The 20,485-nt window shown below is 43.4% G+C and overlaps 3 protein-coding genes across 7 annotated transcripts in view; 2 read left to right on the forward strand and 1 right to left on the reverse strand.

Annotated features, from left to right (window-relative positions):
• Window positions 1-13,311, forward strand: part of sema3c (sema domain, immunoglobulin domain (Ig), short basic domain, secreted, (semaphorin) 3C) — a 29,290-nt gene extending 15,979 nt beyond the window's left edge. For 3 of the 4 annotated variants that reach the window (XM_088406362.1, XM_088406364.1, XM_088406365.1), the window contains exons 3-18: window positions 513-673; window positions 1,854-1,916; window positions 4,441-4,560; window positions 4,773-4,863; window positions 5,497-5,616; window positions 5,685-5,827; window positions 5,899-6,013; window positions 6,257-6,326; window positions 7,102-7,246; window positions 7,328-7,550; window positions 8,446-8,534; window positions 8,811-8,852; window positions 8,926-9,083; window positions 9,770-9,837; window positions 10,422-10,552; window positions 11,234-13,095. In XM_088406362.1, coding sequence (XP_088262488.1) covers window positions 513-673; window positions 1,854-1,916; window positions 4,441-4,560; window positions 4,773-4,863; window positions 5,497-5,616; window positions 5,685-5,827; window positions 5,899-6,013; window positions 6,257-6,326; window positions 7,102-7,246; window positions 7,328-7,550; window positions 8,446-8,534; window positions 8,811-8,852; window positions 8,926-9,083; window positions 9,770-9,837; window positions 10,422-10,552; window positions 11,234-11,644 — 2,150 coding nt within the window. In that variant the 3' untranslated portion in view covers window positions 11,645-13,095. Of the gene's footprint in view, window positions 1-512; window positions 674-1,853; window positions 1,917-4,440; window positions 4,561-4,772; window positions 4,864-5,496; window positions 5,617-5,684; window positions 5,828-5,898; window positions 6,014-6,256; window positions 6,327-7,101; window positions 7,247-7,327; window positions 7,551-8,445; window positions 8,535-8,810; window positions 8,853-8,925; window positions 9,084-9,769; window positions 9,838-10,421; window positions 10,553-11,233 lie in introns of all 4 variants that reach the window. The other variant, XM_088406363.1, reaches the window with a different exon arrangement.
• Window positions 13,312-13,519: 208 nt separating this feature from the next.
• cd36 (CD36 molecule (CD36 blood group)) lies at window positions 13,520-18,998 on the reverse strand. Of its 2 annotated transcripts, XM_088406367.1 has the most exons (13): window positions 18,686-18,998; window positions 18,335-18,588; window positions 18,037-18,197; window positions 17,821-17,965; window positions 16,879-17,034; window positions 16,700-16,791; window positions 16,586-16,635; window positions 16,444-16,513; window positions 16,190-16,377; window positions 15,999-16,117; window positions 15,045-15,118; window positions 14,910-14,964; window positions 13,520-14,853 (listed from the first exon to the last, which is right to left on the reverse strand). In XM_088406367.1, exons 2-13 carry the CDS (start codon window positions 18,455-18,457, stop codon window positions 14,677-14,679), a joined length of 1,410 nt encoding a protein of 469 aa, XP_088262493.1. In that variant the 5' UTR covers window positions 18,458-18,588; window positions 18,686-18,998; the 3' UTR covers window positions 13,520-14,676. The 2 variants fall into 2 exon arrangements, with proteins under 2 accessions (XP_088262493.1, XP_088262492.1); XM_088406366.1 differs by having other exon boundaries at window positions 18,335-18,998.
• A 760-nt stretch (window positions 18,999-19,758) lies between these two features.
• Window positions 19,759-20,485, forward strand: part of gnai1 (guanine nucleotide binding protein (G protein), alpha inhibiting activity polypeptide 1) — a 7,542-nt gene continuing 6,815 nt past the window's right edge. The window contains 1 exon segment of the mRNA XM_088406370.1: window positions 19,759-20,224. Coding sequence (XP_088262496.1) covers window positions 20,107-20,224 — 118 coding nt within the window. The 5' untranslated portion in view covers window positions 19,759-20,106.

A 20,485-nucleotide genomic window follows, 5' to 3' on the forward strand; every position in this document is an offset into this window, starting at 1 on the left:
AGGCTGGAAATAGCCGGTCTGGGAATGTTTACCCGCCGTGTGAACAATGGCCGCCTTTAATGAGCACAAGAGCCTTTTTTTTTTTCTCTACTGTAACCTCCCTAACGCCAGGCCGCCAACTTACTGTGATTGACTCGACGGGAAGTCAATGAAAATAAATAGCAGCTTCTTCTTCAGCCTGATCAAATGAAGGATCAGAATTTTGCTGAAAATTTACACGGGATATTTTTGGAGTCCTGGAAAAGCAGTGAATTGTTACCTTGGAGTCCAGTAATTATAATGGTTGCAGACGATAAGGACAAAAATTGTCCCTCAAATAGTACCTCAAAGCTCATGCTTTGGCACCCTTGACTTTTGCAGTTTCAGAATATTCCACCTATTTTTTATCGGGAGAAAAATTGCACTTCAAATCATTTTATCGTTGCAACATTAGTGTCTGCATTTGCCCCCCCCCCCCCCCCCCCCCCCCCCCCCAGCACATTTATTTATTTATTTATTTATTTATTTTGCAGAACTGCAGAGCAGCTCCTCGTTGGAGCACTACACGCTGTCAGACAGGCCCATGGACTATCGCATCCTGCATGTGGACGAAGACCAGGACAGGATGTACGTGGGCTGCAAGGACCACGTGCTGTCCATGGACATCAACAACATCACGCACGCTGCTCAAAAGGTTTGCGTCGTCACATTTCTTCAGCATTCTAAAATTGTAATAATACTTGTATACTTTTATCAGGATTGCCTTTTATTGAGTGTTGATAGTATGAAAATGGCGTCCGTTTTGACAAGTGTTTGGAGGTTATCAAAACTGAGCAGAATATGGAAAAAAGAGGCTGCACTGTATTATAATGAACTAGTATGTCATTAGAATTGCTAAATTTGCTCAATGCTGCCCTCTTGTGGAGTGGAGTGCAGCGTGTTTAAATCCTAATTGTTAGCGAGATGTACCTTTTTAAATTTTCATAATCTGGCTTTTTTTCAACATTTTTCTTGTTTTAGAGACAATTTTTCACGAGCTATCAACTGATAATGAGCAGCTGTGGCTCACCTGATGGTCACGTGACGTAAACGTTGAACTCGTTCATTCCCATGTGTGTAATTTTATGTTTTTATAAGTCCTAGTTTCAAGTGTTATTCTAAAGAAGCAAACAGCTTGCAAATATGAAGTTTTGACTGTATTTTTGTGTATGTATTTTTGTATTTACTCATGCAATGCCAGGGACGTATTTTCACGTTTTTTTGTTTTTTGTTTTTAAGCGTCTGGGCATTCAATCCTAGATTCCTATTATTACGTATTATTCGATACTTAAGTACATTAAGGACATTAATTTCCCGATAATAAAGTATTAAATCAATACTTATCTGGGATTGAATGTCCGGTCTCTTAAAAAAAACGTGAAAATACGTCCCTGGCATTGAATGAGTAAATAATGTCTTTTTAAAATGCTATTATTTCTTCACTTCGCTAACACAGTACATTGTTTTCTTGTTTTTGTTTTTTAAATTTTTGTCTGTAGCTTGTCTCCCTGGCCCCGCCCCCAAGTGACAACCAAAACATGTTTCGCGCGATGCCGAACGCTGATATTATGCAAATAAGTCCATGTTGACAAGCGCGATCGACAACGCGAAACGCATTAACAGATGGAGGAGTGTTTAGTCCCCCCCTCCCCTTGTCCCTGTCCCCTCGCTGAAATTGCGAGATGCATTCACGGAGCGCCGCCCTTTTCCGCCCATCAACATGTGTCGCCCCTTAATATCATCAAAGCTGCACATTTGCATATTCATGAGCGTCTGTTGTCGCCAACGTGGCCACGAGTCCTCGCCGTTAATTAGCTTCTTATGTTGTTTTGCAGGTGTTCTGGCCCGCATCGACAAGCAAGATCGAGGAATGCCAAATGGCGGGAAAAGACCCCACGGTAAATAAACATGCACACACACACACACACGCTTTGCCAAAGCTGTAAAATAAATTACTTACAAGAAGTTAGCATCATTTGGGTCGAGAAGGGTGGAAAAAAATGGATGCGCAGTAATATTAAAGTGTCGTTAGAATTGATAAAATTGTCAGATTGCACTGTGAAGTGCTGCCCTCCTGTGGTGTGGAGTGTAACATGCCGGAAAAGTGTTTATTGTCATATATACAATGTAGAAACGAGTTTCACGGTACGATGAAATTCGTAGTTTGTTGTCCACACGTATGACGTAAAAATATGTTGACTCATTCAATGCCAGAGACGTAATATCATGTTTTTTAAGAGTTTAGACAATAAATCCCAGATACTTATGTATTAATTCAATACTTAAGTACATTAGGGACATTAATTTCATGATACTTAAGTATTACTTAAGTATTAAATCAATACTTAAGTGTCTGAATGTTTGGGCTCTTAAAAAAAACGTGAAAATACGTCCCTGGCATTGAATGAGTTGCTAATGTAATTTTTATATGTGCTTAGAGCAACAATTTAATGATATGATGATTTTTTTGGTGATTTTTTTCACATTTTTCCACCTTAGCTCACTTAAATTTGTTTATTTTATATGAAAAAAACAGCAATCCTCATTTGTGGTTTTTATTTTTCCCTGGTTTTATTTTCATTTTAATTATTGCATTTCTTGAGTGATTTTTTTTTTTTTTTTCATGAATGGAATTTTTTCTCGCAGATTTTTTTTTTCCATGTTTTGTTTTTGATTTATTTTTTCTACGCTTGAAGAATGACAATTAGAGGAGTCTTTTTTGTATCTATTTATTTTTTTCTCGGTGCACAATATCTCCTTCAGCTTTTCTTCTCTCGCCCATCTGCTCGGCCACGTCGGTCGGTCTACATGTGTCCAGCAGCAGATGTTCGCACGGTCATCCGGCGGGGCGTGGGGGGGGGGGGGTCGATTCTCCATCCTTTTCCGCTTGGCCTTAATTGACGCAGCAAAGTGGGAAAAGCTTCCAGACAAATAAATGAGGCAACACGTGTCAGTGAGGTTTTATTTTCCGTTTCTCGGTCCGTCATCTCCAGCGCCGGACTCCGGGGAAGCGCTCCCGACTGCAGACTCGCTCCCGCAAATATTTGGCCCGGCGCGGAGACGCTCTGGATGGCTGCGTCCTTTTTAATCCTCTTGTTTTCTCCTGCGCTCCGCCCGCCTTCTCCTTTTTCACCCCTCACTTTTTCCATATCCGACCGCCGGAATATTCAACTTGGCCGCGTGGATTTGGGATTCTTAACCCCCCCCCCCACCCCCCCCCACCCCACACATACACACTCGCGCACTTCCTGATACAAGCCTGCTCTTCCCTGATAAAGTGGAGTGTATCTTGGATGAGTTGGAATGCTCTTCTGGAAGCCAGAAGAAAAAAGAAAAAAAACGCTCAAGTCGGCCAGGGAAATGACACGTAGCAAATATACTAAATCATGAAACCCTCAAATAGTCTTCCTGATTTATAATAAAACTTTGCGAGTTAAAGTGGTGTCACGCCACTTGAACTGACAAAGGGATTTTTTTGATTTGAGAGCAAAAATTTGAGATACAAGTCAACTCACTTGACAGCAAGAGCATTATTCTGTCTTCCACAGAGGTTTGCCTTAGCATGATACGCTAACATCATACTACCATACAATCCAAACAAAAAAATGGCGTCGGGTGTGGTCTTATAACCATTAAAGTGACAGAAATTAGAACTCGAACGCAGCATATATTCCTTATCTTCTGCAATGAGCAGACCATGCAACGACCATCTAAAAACATGTGTTTCAACCCTGTGATCGTACTTAACCCCTAGTGGAAATTTCAACCCAAATCAGATGTGTGATATCAAAGGTAAAGCATACAAAAACAAGGAGGCTAAAATATTGCATAGTTTGTTAAGACATGGCGACTTTCAAAATGCCATCCCTTCCAAATGCTTGCAAACGGAAGGTCGGGAGGGTCACACTGCAGGTGTCAAATTTAGCCCATGTCGGGTTTGTTTACTGCCATTAAAAATGTTGGGCATATTGAAAAGCTGATATTTTGTCATGCATTTCCCCCGATTTCTGCATCAATCTTTTCAACGGCAACTCACAAACAGGGTGAACTAGAAACCTTTGTATTGAGACCCCAAACCACCGGGGGGCGCCAGTAGACAACTCATAACATTTGCAAGCCTTTCAATAACTCCCATAATGCTTTTCAAGTTTTTGCTCTGCATTGCGGGCCTTGTAGTTGACAAAAAGCCTCGATCCAACAACGAAATATCGCAGGAAAGCTTTTATTTTGCTGCACGTTTTATTTCGTGCGGCGCGTAACATTTCTGCATAATCCCGTCTGCAAAATCTGCAGCGCTGAATAGCTGCGTTTTTTTCCTCACAAAATGAAAATTCTTCCAAACAAAACATCCTTAGAGTAAATACGCATATGCATGGATGTACTTCTTCCAAAATGTTTGCTTTTTTGTGTTTTTCTGGCCAGCACGGCTGCGGAAACTTCGTCCGGGTGGTGCAGCCGTACAACCGGACGCACCTCTTCATGTGCGGCAGCGGCGCCTACAGCCCGGTCTGCGTCTACGTCAACAGGGGGCGCCGGCCAGAGGTGAGATACCACCGATCCTGAGTCACTTTGCAGCAGATGGCGCCGGTTGTTACCGCGGCAACCAAGCTGTCGCCGTTCCCAGGGCGCGCCGGGCGGATTTGCGGGCTCAAAGTGAAGATTTGATTTCTTCTGCAGCTTTCGAAAAAAAAAAAATGGCTCAACAAGTCATTTGTGTGAGATTTATTGCCTCCTCTGTGTTCTCTTTGCGACAGGAACAAATATTTCACATTGACTCCAGGTCTGAGTCAGGAAAAGGGAGGTGCTCCTTTAACCCTCGAGTCAACACCGTCTCCATCATGCTCAGTAGGTCGCAACAAAAATATTCACGCCATTAAACTGTTGTATTATTCTTTTTCACATTTTTTTTTCTACATTACATTATGATTGGATATCTTATTGATGGACGTATTCCATTTTTTTTCTCATTCAAAAATGCTCGTCGGTGATCCCGTTCAAATTCAATAGATTTAGCCCAATTGATTTTAATCATTTTAATTTCTCAAACATTTTAAAGTGTTACTTTTCTCATGTTTGTTTATTTTTACAATAATTCTCAATATATTTTTGAAAACACACAGTATAGATAGATAGATAGATAGATAGATAGATAGATAGATAGATAAAAAATAATGTAAAAATAAATATTTGGGAATGAATGTTAAGTTCAAATATCCTACCATACCCAAAGATTTATTTTTACATTTGTTTAAGAGTACTACAGTAACCAAGGTAACGGCTCTTTTGATCTACTCTAGGATTTGTTCAAGGTCACCAGAGGTCACTATAAGGTCACAAGAGGTCACCCATGTAACCCATGTTTAAAACTTCCTGCAAAAGATTTCAATAATGAAAATCCCTTGGGATTGAGTCTCAAAAGGCATCAAAACGCGTCTTTGGGATTGAATGAGTTCAAAACGACGACTGTTGACATTTCAGACCAGGAGCTGTTCTCCGGCATGTACATCGACTTCATGGGCACAGACGCGGCCATCTTCCGCAGCCTGACCAAGAGGAATCCCGTCCGCACCGACCAGCACAATTCCAAGTGGCTTAGCGGTACGCCAGGCGGGACGCCTTCCAATCTGCAGCGTCTTTATGAATTTATCTGTGGCGTTTTAAATCAGAGCCCATCTTCGTGGACGCCCACCTGATCCCCGATGGATTGGATCCCAATGACTCCAAACTGTACTTCTTCTTCCGCGAGAGGCTGATTGACAACAGCGGCAACACTAGAAACATCCACAGCATGCTAGCGCGCGTCTGCCCAGTAAGTGGCGCCGTTAGGGGTCGTTTTCTCTTCTATTTCCCCTTATTATCCAATGAAACGGCCCCCTGCAGAGCGACATCGGGGGTCAGCGGAGTCTGGTCAACAAGTGGACCACCTTCATCAAGGCAAGGATGGTTTGCTCCGTTCTGGAGGAGGACGGCACTGAGACGCACTTTGACGAGCTGGGTGAGCGACAGCCAATCAAATCATACGTTTATCTTTATATTACAAGAGCATAATTGCAGTATTTTTTGCCATATATACATATATACGTATATATACACACTTAACGTGTGCTCCAGCGTTTCCCCTGTTGTTCTTTCAAACTTTCCATGGGTTATTAAGAAGCACACACGCGTCGCACCAGCATGAACTTTTGCAGATTTTTGGCAACCGTTTTGCATCTGCTCTTGTGTTTCCGCCGTGCAGAAAGTGTGTTTTTGTTGGAAAGCGAGCATCCCAAAAGCCTGCTGGTGTTCGGGGTCTTCACGTCCACGAGGTAAAAAAAAAACTTATCACTCTTATCAGAATGTTGCACATATACGCGCTTTAAAATTAGATTGTTTTTCATCACCATTCAAGGAAAATGAATCTGTCAGCCACATAAAGCGAGTTTTGACGCACAGATGTGCATTTTCTCTCGACCGTATTCTTATTAACAATATTTACCCTAACGAGCAAGGGGGCGTACGTCAGTTGTGCCTTTGGTAGCTAACAGCAGCTCGTGTTAGCTGAGGTTCTTACGGCATTATTTTCAATTAAAGAAGCGAGCGGACCGAACCGACGTCCGAGTACGTCCTGGTTCTCACACAGGAATATTTCTCAAACCGAGAGGATCGTGTCAAAGTTTTGATGTCTCCAGCTGATTCAATTAAGAGTGCGCCGGTTAGAGAACACGGAAAGCGATTCCATTTGACTCGTTTATGATCTGTGGTCTTTTTTTCATGGGAGATTTTACAAAAGTAATTTACTGTGGAGGTTAATCCAAAATGTACAACTTCCATTGCAGCGTATTGAAAAAGGACGGTATTCATTTGCTGTTTGTTGGCGCTTTGCTTTCCTTGTGCGGTTTTTGATTGCTTCTGTCTGAGCGGCTCATGTTTCAGCGTGGCCAATTGGCAGGGACGCGTCACCTGATCCGCGAGTTTTCATGCCTAATTGAATCGGCATGGTAGGCGGCGCGGTTATTGGCCGAATCCGCTCGGAACGACACGCTTCTGTTCCCGGATGAAACGGCGGTGACCCGGCGTGACCTTTTGTCATTTTTTCCGCAGCTCGGTCTTCAAAGGCTCGGCGGTGTGCGTGTACAACATGGCCGACATCCTCACCGTCTTCAACGGGCCCTTCGCGCATCGCGACGGGCCCAACTTCCAGTGGGTGGCCTTCCAGGGACGAATCCCGTACCCCAGACCCGGAACGGTGAGCGGGCGCCAAATTTGGCGCCGTTCGGCTGCCTGAGAATTTCCCGCAAAAAGGTGCGAATTTTCCACTCTTGTCCAGTGCCCCGGCGGAGCCTTCACCCCCGATATTCACACCACCAAAGAATTCCCGGATGACGTGGTGAACTTTGTGCGAAACCACCCGGTCATGTTCAACCCTATCTACCCGGTGGGCAGGAGACCCCTGGTGGTCCGCACCGGCGCCGACTACAAGTACACGGCGGTGGTGGTGGACCAGGTGGCCGCCGCCGACGGAAACTACCAAGTCCTCTTCCTGGGAACCGGTAGGAAAATCGTTACTTGACCCTTGCGCTATTTAGATGGTTTTTTTTAGATCATTTTCCTCCAAATCATTCAGGCAGTATTTTAGCGAAGGGATGACACACTCCTGGTAGTGTGATTACTAAGTGGTCGTTCCATGTTGAATTTTGAGATGTTGTCACCATCTGGGTGAAATTTCAGCTCCCTAGGGTCTTCTTTCAATGCTTTCATTTCGTATTTTTTAAAAATTGAGCCTAAGTACTGTGATATTAAGTGGGATATTTTTTTTAAGAATGGCGACAGATTTTGTTTGAATATTTCAGTCATACTTTTATAATAAAAAATCCAAATAATAAATTGTTTTTGAGGAATTTGGAATGTGTCCATTTTAATTGATTATAGTTTGATAAATTATAAACTAAAATTGTAATTATAATGTATAAATTATTTGTTATTTAGATATTTTATTTAACGTCCTATAATATGTGCTTAATTTATTTTAATGTATAAATTATTATAATGTATAATAGTACATAATATTATTTATAATATTATAATATAAACTATTATAATTTATTATTTCCATTTTTAGTTTAATAATTTCTTGTATTTCAGAATATTTTGAGATTATTCCATCATTGTTTCATCGCAAAAGTTTCTTGTCTTTGCTCAAGGCGTTTTCAAAAGCAAATTCGAAGAGCGTGAAGCGAGGACGGCGCCGCCCTTGAGGCCACGCTTCCCCGCTGTTCGATCCGGCCGGCTGCCGCTTTGTTTCTCCAGGCCGGATTCTTGATCAGCGGCCAGCTCCCGATCGCTCATCGTTTTTCGAAGCTTCTCCTTTTTTGTTCGTTCTCGGGTTTTTTCTTTTTTTTTTTTTGCCCCCGATGTCTCTTCATAACCTGGCTCTTCTTCCCGCAGACAAAGGAAGCATCCAGAAGGTGATCGCCCTTCCCACCAATCAGTCCCTGCATAAGGATCTGATCTTGGAGGAGCTGCAAGTCTTCAAGGTCAGCTTCTTTCGTTCCTCCCCGAGCCGAGGACGCGTTTGTGTCTTTCAAAATATTAAGAACGCCTTCCAGAGTTAACAATGCAGGGTTGGGATTTCATTTTTTTTTTTTTTTTTTTTCCCCTGCAGCTTTGTATGAATAACTTGCGCGGGTGGCCTGCAGCTGCTTGCCCTACTTTGAAACCGCAGCGCGTGTGTTTCCACTTCCTGAATGTCGAATAGAAATGTCCGATGTGTGTCATTTCAACTTTGCGTGTGTACCCCCCCCCCCCACCAGAACCAAGCTGCGGTCACCAACTTGAGAATCTCCTCCAAAAAAGTAAGCTAGCGTTTTAATTCCTCCCTGTCAAAATGCGCGCGTGAGTTCAACGCCCTCTTGTGGTTCGTCGCAGCAACAACTGTACGCCAGTTCGGAGCTCGGCGTGTCGCAGGTGTCGCTGCACAGGTGCCACGCGTACGGCTCGGCCTGCGCCGACTGCTGCCTGGCCCGAGATCCGTACTGCGCCTGGGACGGACTCAGCTGCTCCCGTTTCTACCCCAGCGGAAAAAGGTGGGCGTGAACGCTTGATTCGAGATGGAAATGGCGTTCCTCGCGCTTCAGGCTAGTCTCATTAACTTGCTTCCTGTATCATTTTAAGGCTCGGTTACCGTTATAGCAAGTTTATTTTGAAAATTGATCACGTTGTTTCACAGCAGCGGTGTCAAACATACGGCCCGAGGGGCCACAAATGGGTTTAATCCAAGCCGCGATGAGTTTGATGAATAATAGCGATGTTTATGTTTTATGATTAATCGTGATGTTGTAGTATTTTGGACAGTATTAAAAATGAATCATAAAGTTGAAGTAGTTGTTTTAAAGTTATAGAAATATAGATACCACGCTTTTATTGGTCCGGAATAGAATTTCTGTAATACGTTATCACTAGTGCTTGCAGAATGATGGTTTTTATCGTTATGATTGTGAGATCTTTTTGTTCGTTTATTTACCGATCCGAGGGATTCTTTGTGTTCTTCCTAGCAGTTCCACATTGTTTATTGACCAGTAGCGCTCTGATGGCTGATCTGTCTTTAATCCTAACAAAAACAGAAGCGTCTCGTGTTGATGTCACTCGTCTCGGCGCGACTCAACAATGAGATAAATGGGGACAAAAATAGAGCGGCGCCCTTTTCGCGTTTGCAGACAGAAGATGGAGGGTCCGAGCCTGACCTTCGGCCTGACCTTTGCTTTGCTTGCAGGCGGAGCAGGAGGCAGGATGTCATGCACGGAAATCCGCTCACACAATGCAGAGGATTCAACCTGAAAGGTCGGAGATGAACTCATTCACTGCCGATCACGTTGAAATTGGGTCACGGGCGTCTATTATTGCATTGGCATTGAATGATCTGAAAAGGCCAATTTTTATTCTTTTATTTTCTTTTTTAACTTGCTGTATACCAAAATAGGCCAGGAAAATTCCTATATCAAAGTTTTTTTTTTTTTCCACATTTAGTTTAATTTTTTCCCAAAATTAAACTTGGGAATATTTAATATATTTTGTTAATATTATGAATATTTTATTCCTATTATTTTTACAGTTAAACATCTGTACATTTCAAACTTAGGGTGTAGTTCGGAATGTTACTAAATGTTTTTTTTTCATGTGGGCAACTTGGGTATAAATTATTATTTTTCCGGGATTAAATGTTAGATTATTACCATTTTTAAGGTCTTAATTTGTAATATTACAGATATTACCTATTAAAAATAATCCGTTTTCCTTTTGTGAATCTGAAGTAATGTTTTATCCAAAATAATATTAAATAATAATATTTGATCAAATTTAAAATGATCCTGAGTCTTTTTTTCCTGGCTAATTTATTGTTTTTTTATTTTTTTTTTGTGCCTTAGCGTACCGCAACGCAGCGGAGATTATGCAATACGGCGTGCGGAACAACACCACCTTCCTGGAGTGTCTTCCCAAGCCGCCTCAGGCGTCCATCCGCTGGCTCATCCACAGGGACAACGACAGGAGGAAGGAGGTCAGGTGACGTCAAAGTGTCCAATCACAAGACGGCTTTTATTTTAACACCCAACAAACATACTCACGGTGGTAGCTGGCTTGCATTTTGGGGTGCACACCACCTTGGAAATCTTTGCGGGGAAGGCACACCCCCCTGAAGAAATCTAGAATCTATATTCAGAGATAAATAAGAATGAATGCATTAAGCTTTGTTTTAACATTGTTTTGAAAACGCTTGTTTACACAATATTAGCAAAAACGGGGAGGATTATGATGTCTCCAGCGGATTCAATTGCACAGGTTAGAGAACGCGGAGAGCTATTCCCTTTGACTCGTTTAATAATTGCGGTCTTTCGGCATATACAAATATTCATAAACTTGGTGAAAGACGAATGTTGCGCAACTTCAGGCATTTACTGTCATGAACGCAAGCTGCGTCACAAGGAAAAGGAAAAACAACAAAGTTCCACTTGCGAGGCGTTCACTGACCGCCCACAACGGGGGAAATCTGAAACACACTTAAATACATCAAAAAAACAAAGTAATTCTACCATGCTGGGAGGGTCAACGCCATTTTTTGGTCATGTTTAGCTAGCATTTCATCTCAGAAGGTGGCAAAATGCAGAAGCTGCTCACTGATCTCCACGCGTCCTCCTTAAAAGCCGATTGCGTTGTCCCCCGCCGTCCGTGTGAACCGCAGGTGAAGTTGAGCGAGCGCGTTCTGTCCACGGAGCACGGCCTCCTCATCCGCTCGGCCCAGCCGTCGGACCAGGGCCTCTACTACTGCCTGACCACCGAGAACGGCTTCAAGCGCACGGTGGCCAAGATCCGCCTTCGGGTGCTGAGCGCCGCCGCCGCCGGAGCGCTGACCGAAAGGGGGCGCGCGTCCTGGCCTTGGTCGCCCAAGCCGCCGCCGCTGGAGGCCTTCAGCCCGGCCGAAAGTTTGGCCGTGCAGCAGTACTGCAAGGAGAGGAAGGAAAGGAAGGAGCTCCAGGAGCAGCAGAAGAGCTTCTCTCATCCGGGGCCCCTCAGAGGCGACTTGGCCAAACTCAAGCCGCTGCTGGATCGCAGGAAGAGCCGCAATCGCCGCAATCAGATCCCGGAGGAGTGACGCCATACGCCGGCGTCGGGAGGGCGCCGGATCGCCGAGCCGCGCGGACCCTTTAATGACTTGGGCCGCGCTCCGAGGGGCGCAAGATGGATGCATGCTTGACTCTTCGGGGGAAAAAAAATGCTGCCAAATTAGCATTTCCATGTCTGCCTGGTAACCCAGATGAAAACTCGCAAATGTTTGCCACACGCGCTCTCATAGTTTGTCTTGCACCGACTCGCACGCGAGGTGGAGCAGGGGTGGGAAAATATTTGGGGTCCAAATTACCAACCCGTACGAGTAGCTCGTTTTTGTTTGTTTTTTTGGGGGGGGGATGAAAAAAAATACAAGGAGATATGGTGGATATGTTTCAACAAATCTCACAACAATCACCATCATATCATAATCCAATTTTTAGAGTGTGAAAATCTGATAAAACAAAATTCCAAGGACGCCCCCCCCCCTCAAAATTCTAATCCAAATCAAACGTGTACTAAATGCCAGGTGAATTTAAAAGTTCAAGGTACAGCCCAAAATACACTCATTACCCAAAGCAAAAATTCACTTTTAAAGTACTTTTTGTGTAGTAAAAAAAAAAAAATAATGTACACGATAAACTTGTGTACATAACATTAGGGGCATCTTAATTTACTAATTGAAAATTAACTGTCCATCATTCTCTATCAGACCATATCATCGCCTAAAATGAGTAATTGTCTACTCCCCATCTGTACAGTAAGCATTCACTTTTTGAAACCTTCTGACAAAACGTTATCGTAAATGATAGCAAATCATCCGCACAAAAAAAGATCACCAGGTTGTGAATATGTCATGTAGATAAAAATTACATTATCTTATTTAATGTGAAAACAGGCTTCTTTTGTGTAAATACGACCGTATCTGCAATACGCAGACTATGTTTCAACTTTTTTTTTTTTTTGCAGACCACTACTAATGTCAATACCGACGTGGCGTTTCAAGCCAAATTTAAGCAAGCCTTTATTTATTCCTGCAACTGTTGGCCTAAATAAATATTTAGCCGATATGGCATTTCTGTGAGATTCAAAGTTAAGATGACATGCTAACGCAACCATCCACGGTGTAATATGTGCATAAAAATTACGTTTGACACATTGGCGATTTCATTTTTTTATTGATTATGAGTTTTATAGCAACGTCTAACCAGGAAGTGTTATGCCTCGTTTGCACCTTGACGCGCCATCTTGCAGCTCAAGCAGCTAAAACGCAAACAGGTGTCAATATACTTGCGCTCACTCACGCTCATTCCTTTGATCAAATCAGTCCCCGTGGGAACCTAATAGTCATAACAAAAGTTCCGCCCGCGGGTGAATTAATTACTATTGACGTTAATTGTGCAGCTGTGTGCTCCCAAACAAACATTTTGGCCACATCGGCGTTTCTACAGTAAAACGTTGTTGCAAACAAATTAAAAGTTGTTTTTTTACTCGGCAGATTCTGTGCAAGATTTTTCCTCCTCAGGTAAGCGTGGATTTTCTTTTGTCGTCATGAGTGAACTTCAAGTCGTTTTCATCTGACGTTATGACTCAAACTTTCTCCACTAACCAAGGCCGTGATTCGTTTAGCTAGCTAGCTAGCTAGCGTCGAGCACTAAGTTTACATGAAGCTTCAGTTTCCCGTGTGACATTTATAAAAGTCTCGCATTTGCATATGAATCTGCTTTCGTTTTCTTTCTGCTCACGTTGTAGCGCGTCCATAAATCTGGCATTTGACACTTTGCTGAATCGGCAGTATGTCACACAATTCACACAGGACGAGTCAAAGAACTTTTTTTTTTTTTTCCTTTCCAAGCGTTTCGTCTCAGTAAAACCCACATCCTGCTCGTAAATCGGGCATGGTGATTTATGGTAAAAGGGAGCAAAGCGATACTTCTGCTTTTATTCTTTTGAAGCCACAAATCGCCGGATAAACACAACAGAATTAGCATGTCGCACATCATGTAGCCTTGAAATAGCTTAACGCACTGCACTTAAAGACTGTCCACAATCCCTGATTGTTTGAATAAAAGTGACACCATTTAAAGCAGGGGTGTCCAAACTGCGGGCCGGGGGCCGTCTGCGGCCCGCCATCGACATTTTTGCGGCCCGCGACATATGCTAAAAATAATTTCGACTTGGCGCGCGATGCTATTTCAAAAAAGTAATAAACAAGTTTGATTCGGTGCGCTAAAAAAATACTTATATTTTAACGACTAAAATTGTTCATGTAATTATTTTAGTAATAAAATAATAAATTACCAAACGTAAATAATGCATGAATTAATTGATTAGTGTACTGCATTAAGTACTTTGGTACTTGAGTACCAAAATAATCATTTCAGGTATTAAAATTACTAGTGTTTTAATTACTAAAATGATTATTTCAGTAATAAATGTATCAATTTAGGTAGTAAAATGCCTACCTTTATGAGAGAAAGTACCAAATGGTGTAAATGTATAAAGTAATTGACTAGTTTCATAAATTAAGGACTAAAATAAAACTAATGGAAATAAAATCAGTACCAAAATAAACCTATTAAAATAAAATTAAAGTACCTACTACGTTTATGTTACTTCCCTACTTTTAGGTACTAAATTACTCAAATTAATTGTTGTATAAAGTACTTGATTTGTTTAATGAATTAAGTATGACAGTATTTGATTACTTCTGTAGTTAACCGGGACATACTAAAGTAATTAATTACTTTAGGTAGTCAAAGTACTAGTAAATTAACCACTAAATGTACTAAAGTATGAAAAGTAATTGATTAGTATAAATATATAAACGTTATACGTACATTTAAAGGCTTACAGACTGCGTCATTACTTGCTTTATTGATTTTTACTGTTTAATAAGTTTAAGTAAAAAAAAAAAAAAAAAAGTGGGCCTGATTTCTTTGATTTTTCTCAAAGTAAAAAGTTTGGACACCCCCAACTCAAAGTCAAGTTTTGACCTTTACAAAAATCACAGTATGAATATCAAAGAGACGGCTGACATTATAAATAATATTAGAAGTCTTTATCAAAAAGGCGGCGTCAGACCGTTTCCGATTTGTTATCGTTGCAGCAGACCACCGCGTATGCCATGGCGCAAAGGGCGAAGAGGGCCACGCCCGAGCCCAGCAGGACCTTCTGGAGGACGTCCAGCATCTTTATCCGATCCACCAGCTCCTTTTTGAGCAGGGCCGCCGACTCCTTGTCCAATTCCGCCGTCTGAAAGCAAAACTCATAACGAAAGCGTCGAAAGCGTCGCATGTCGGCGTTATTACCTCATTCATCCAGACCACCGGGAAGATGACGCTTTCGTTGATTTTCTTCAGTACTCTACACACAAACGGGGCGTTGCTTAGACGTTAGATGCGATGTATATTCCGAGGAGACCAAAGACCAAAAATGTGGCTTACGTGACGACTTTGGAGGGTCCGTACATCATGTTGACCTGGATTCTCTTGGCGAAGCCCAGGGTGAGTCCCGTTATCTACCGGAAAGAAAATCCAACTGCTCGTGACAGTACTATTTCAAAGTGTCCTCCGCCATTGACTCATTCAATCCCAAAGACGGATTTTTACGTTTTTTTTTTTTTTTTTTTACTCTTTATTTCAGTCCAGACATTCAAACTGCTTTTTTTTTTGCTAAAGTCAAAAATGAACTATAAACTACTGATGAATGACTAAATGAATTCAATAATTGTCAATTTCTTCAGGTAAGTTAAACTAACCTGTAAGTACAAAATAATTGATTGCTTTAGCACGTGTTTAAAAGAAGTGATTACCTTATTTTCCGCACTATAAGGCGCACCGGATTATAAGGCCCACCCTCAATGACATATTTTAAAACTTTTTCAATCACAATCTAGTAATACTCAATCACAATAATAACTCAAATAATAACTCTTAACAGCATAATAACTCAATGTCAATATGAGCAACCTTGGTCAACTGTAAACACACAAAAGATACATTTTTTCAGTTCATTCCCTATCTACCAATCTCAATAATGATCCATATATAAGGCGCACCTGATTATAAGGCGCACCATCAGCTTTTTAAAAAAATTAAGGCTTTTAGGTGCGCCTTATAGTGCGGAAAATACAGTACTTAGTTCTCAATGACCCAAATAATTGATTATTTTACTACCTAATTTGTTTAATGAAAAAAAAAAGGAAAAATTATAAATACCTGGGCTTGAAAGTCTGTATTAAAAAAAAAACCGTAAAACTATGTCTTTGGCATTGAATGATTGTTCATTGCTTTCACCAGAACTGGAGCAAGAGATCTTGGTTGGTTAAATCTTGGAGGGAAAACCTAAATGTGGATGAATTCAAAAACCCGAAATGCGGATACAAATAGAAGACTTACAGGTTCCACATCCAGGTAGGTTTTATGGTGCTCCTCTATAGGGTTGAGCCCCTTTATGGCTTTATACAGGGACGGCGTTCCATGAAGGAAGTGTGGCAAAGAAATGAAGATGGGTTGTCCTATCAAGAAAAAAAAAAATCAGACGTGTGAGAACCTAGCTAAAAATAAACACAGCAACTATCCTGACTCACCGTCTTGACAGGAACTTATGTCTAGCACTCCTGCTATGGTGCAGTTCTTGGTGGTCTTCGGATCCCGGCAGTAGCAGCGGTTGTCCGGGTTGTCCACCGGCGAGGCTAATGTGGACGGCAGAAGTCCGAAGCGGTATACCGGGATCCCCTTCAGGTCCAAGGAATACTGAAAGTTGGCTGACACTGACCTGGACAACACACAGGACCACAATGACCACCTGTGACCGTTGAGATGCTTCCAGGACTGAAATCACCTGCAGATATCCGAGGAAAAGAAGAAGATGGACTTGGTCGGGTCCACAAATGGAGCAAAGTTAGAACCATCTGGGAAAAATACCAAAAAACTCCAGTTTGAGCACTTGTTTTTTTTTTTATTTGACTTCCTGAGCTCCTCACCTGTCCCGTTGATCATGTTGCAGTACTTGTCATCCCAGAAGGTCAGAGTGCTAAGAAGAAGAGAACAGGAAGCTTCCTCAAAACCTTCACCTTGTCCATTTTGTCCACACCCACCTGGATCCTCGCCACTTGTCAATCTTGCCCACTTTTTGGATGTCTCCCTTGCCGGTGTAGACCGTGTAGTAGCCATCAAAGGTGTCGTTGTACTACATGCACACAAAACTAAAAAATTCATACAAAACTACGGATTGGAAACTGAATATATAATCAAAGAATCCAAAAGTGCTCCTGACCGGTGCAAAAAGTCCGACGGTGACCTTCAGCATGGGGTCTTTGTAGCCCCACAGCAACTCCTTGACGCTACGCTGCTGGAACAAGGACGAGTTGCTGTCCTTGATCATGGTCTCCAGGACGGGATGCAGTATTTTGGGAATTTTTGAATACACCCCCTGACGCACACAAAAAAAAAAACAAATCAACGCGTCCAAATTTTGCTACGGGGTGCAAACGAGGGAGATAAGGGCACTTTTTTTTTTTTATAAGCGGAACGATCTGATTAGAAAGAGATTAGCATCAGACATGCTGACACTCTTAAGTTTAAACTCTTATCAATACTGCCAAGGATTACACAACGTTCCGTGACGCTGCCAAGTTGATTTTTGATTAGCATTTAGCCCGGAGGGTTAGCATTATGCTTTACGCTAGGTAAGAAATCTAATGTGACCTCTTGAGCCTAGAAGGGGCTCCTCGCATCTGCGGTCCTTTCTCAAGGTTTCTTATTTTTCCTCAGACGGGCTTTCAGAGTTTTTCCCTTTCAAATACATTTGATTTCATTTGATTTCTGTGAAGGACGAGGATGATTGTCGGGTTTCAGAAGATTAATCATCCTACAGTCACCTACGAAAAGTGTTTAACTTGGTTAAAATGACCCTTTCTAGTTGTGATTTTCAGGTAAGGAAGAGTGGAGTTCAGTTCCAGGAGTTAGTCTCCATCAGGGATAGGGGTGATTACTTGCGGAGAGGAAGGATTTACCGGGTTTGGTCGGTTAGCAGGAGGCGATTCGTTTGCAAATACGATCATTCAGGTTGGGATTGACTTTGCTGATTGTTTGCTACTGTTTCAGTCGGAGGATGTCCACGCTGTTGGCATTTAGCTTCCAATACTCGAGAAGGATGACTAATCGTGTTGAATTTGCCTCGCGTTTAGGGCTACGGCTGACTTTGGGTTTTTCTCACCGCCACTGCCAAGTTGAGAGAGGTGATGATGTCCTCTTCCGGTCCAACCGACAAGGACGAATCAAAGGTGGCGCCCAGGGGAAGCAGGTAAGAGACGGTGTTGTTGGGGTTGAAGCTGATGTTGGCTTTGGGTAAGTACCTGGTCCTGAACGAGTTTTCACGGGCGCGTAAGAGCTCGACGCCGGAAGGTATTGAGGTTGAGGGGTCAAAGCTTACAAGTAGGTGTAGGGTCCTTTCTCCGCTACCTCCGGAACGGCCCCTTGCTCCACCACCGCCCTGGCGTTTTCCACGTTGAAGAACCAGAACTGCCTGTAGACCGCTCCCCCCGGCGCCAACCAGTTCTCGTACGCCGGCGTTCCCGGCGCGATCGCGGCTTCCTTGATCCCCGCCAGACAAGACTATTTTTAAGCGGGCCGCCGCACAGATGGTCGCTAACGTTTTCCGCCGCCGAACATCACACGACTCCCCCGAGACGGCGGGAGTTGACTTTGATCCGGACGCGGGCGCCACGTACCTGTAAGACCGTTTCCTCAATGAGACCGTTCCCCACCGGGATCAGGATGCCCCCCAGCAAGGCCAGCGCCGCCCCGACGACGGCGCCGGCGATGAGCCCGCACCTCCTGTTACAGCAGCCCATGGCTCTACCCGACTCTGCTTTTGCAGCGTCTCTCTTTCGTATGCGCCGCTCGTCGCAGGCTCCGGCGTCAGATGCCAGGTGGAAGGTGCGCGTCTTCGCCAAAAGAAGCTTTATATAGATTCGTCCAGAGTCTAACGTTCAGCCAGACGACAGCCGGGTATCAGTCCACGCTATCTGAGCAGGTGATAACCAGTCGAAAGGTTGACGGGCGATTTACAAGCAACTCACGTGTGGGATTGAGTAAACATTCATCTAATAAGACTCCTTCAGATCCTCTTTCATTCCTCCTGTTTTGACGCTTTTTGTTGTTCGGAATTAAAAAACAAATCCCCACAAAAGCATTTTTGAAATCTCATAGAGCCTCTCTGTTTTCCAGCTTGTGATGCATGTGCAAGCGCAGTTTGATTATGTCCACGAGGTGACGTCAAATATTTTATTTGGACGGTGGAACGCGCGTCGGTGCCAGAATTGAACACATGGGGGTGTAGGCTCTCTTTTTCACCACTGGAGGGCACTGTCGCTTACTGCTTGATGGACAGTAGGCGCATGCTGGATGATATCTTGCTTTTTAGCAGTGACAGAACATCCCTCCCCCCCCCCCCCCCCCCCCCCCCACACACACACACACACACACACACAGTTTTGTGTGCTACTGCGGATTGTTGTCGCAAGCGCAACCTTTGGACATGCGTCGACTGGATGCTTGATTTTGTCCCGGTGGCTGAATTATTTAAACCACAAACAATGACTAATGTACACTTGAGCGAGCAGGAAGTGGTGACGGGGCTTGACTACCTCTGTCTCCGCTTGCAGGTTTTGTTCCCATCGCGCACAGTTGCGCAGGTTTTTATTTGTCACAATTATCCACTTCAATAACAAAATATAGTTAAATAGTACTGTATTTGAGAAATGAGTTTTTGAATCGTGCCGTATTTTTAAAAATATTTCAGTGTCAACAAAAGATCAATCAACCTAATACAAATCCTAATTTGAAAATGTATACGCAACATAAAACCTTTTTAGCTGCTCTGTGTTTCAAAATAAAAGCTTACCGAAATTACACGTAACAATCTTCAACTTTATGGTTCAATTAAACTTTTGTGGTATGCTATTATCATCATATAAGCACTGAATAGTAAATATGTTGTTTGTGGCTTGAAAATGCACTGTCGTGTTTTATTAAAGTCGTAAAATGTGCCTGAAGCTCGCTTTTTCAGAGTATGAAGAATATTGCATCCAAGTGAAAATGGCGGAAAAATCTGAAATGCAAATTTCCCCCTAGCTCGGTGGTTGGCCACGGAATGACGAGGGGTGGACTTTAGCCATCCTGGGGCACCCCGTCGCTCCGCCTCTGGCTGTGCATCGGCGGCTCCTCCTCCCTCGCGCATTTCACCCGCTGCCGCCGCATCGAATGGAGCGCAGCGCCCGTCACCCGCACCACCGACGATTTTTCAAGCCGTCAAAGTAACTCCCATCTCGGATACGCCAACACCCTCCTCCAGGGTCCAAAGGGCCACCTTACGCCTGGAAGACATCTGCAGATTTTTTTTTCTTTTTTGGGGGGGAGGGGGGCGTGTGGTAGCTGTGCAGGGGGAGAACATTTTAACCGTTTCATGTGAATTTAGCGAAGCCATCTTAATCGCTCGACGATGGGCTGCACGCTGAGCACCGAGGACAAGGCGGCGGTGGAGCGGAGTAAAATGATCGACAGGAACCTGAGGGACGACGGAGAGAAGGCGGCCCGGGAGGTCAAGCTCCTGCTGCTGGGTAAGAGAGTCGACGCCGCCCGGTGGTGCCCAGGGGGTGGGAGGTGACTCGTGGTTGTGGTGGTCGACGCCCAGCTGCCTCCCGTCAGCGGCTGATGTCCTTTTTTTTCCGCTTACTTTTGCGCTCTGTCACCGGCGCCGCCTACTTCCACTGCTAACTTTGGTCCGTGAACGCAACATATGTACGAATCCCCTCACGCTGCATTTGATCACATTGAACGCAAGGAATGAGAACCGCGAGTCCACACCAACATAACGTTTG

The sequence above is a fragment of the Hippichthys cyanospilos genome, chromosome 22, assembly GCF_059441005.1.
Source record: "Hippichthys cyanospilos isolate Australia breed blue-spotted pipefish chromosome 22, RoL_Hcya_1.0, whole genome shotgun sequence".
NCBI lineage: Eukaryota > Metazoa > Chordata > Actinopteri > Syngnathiformes > Syngnathidae > Hippichthys > Hippichthys cyanospilos.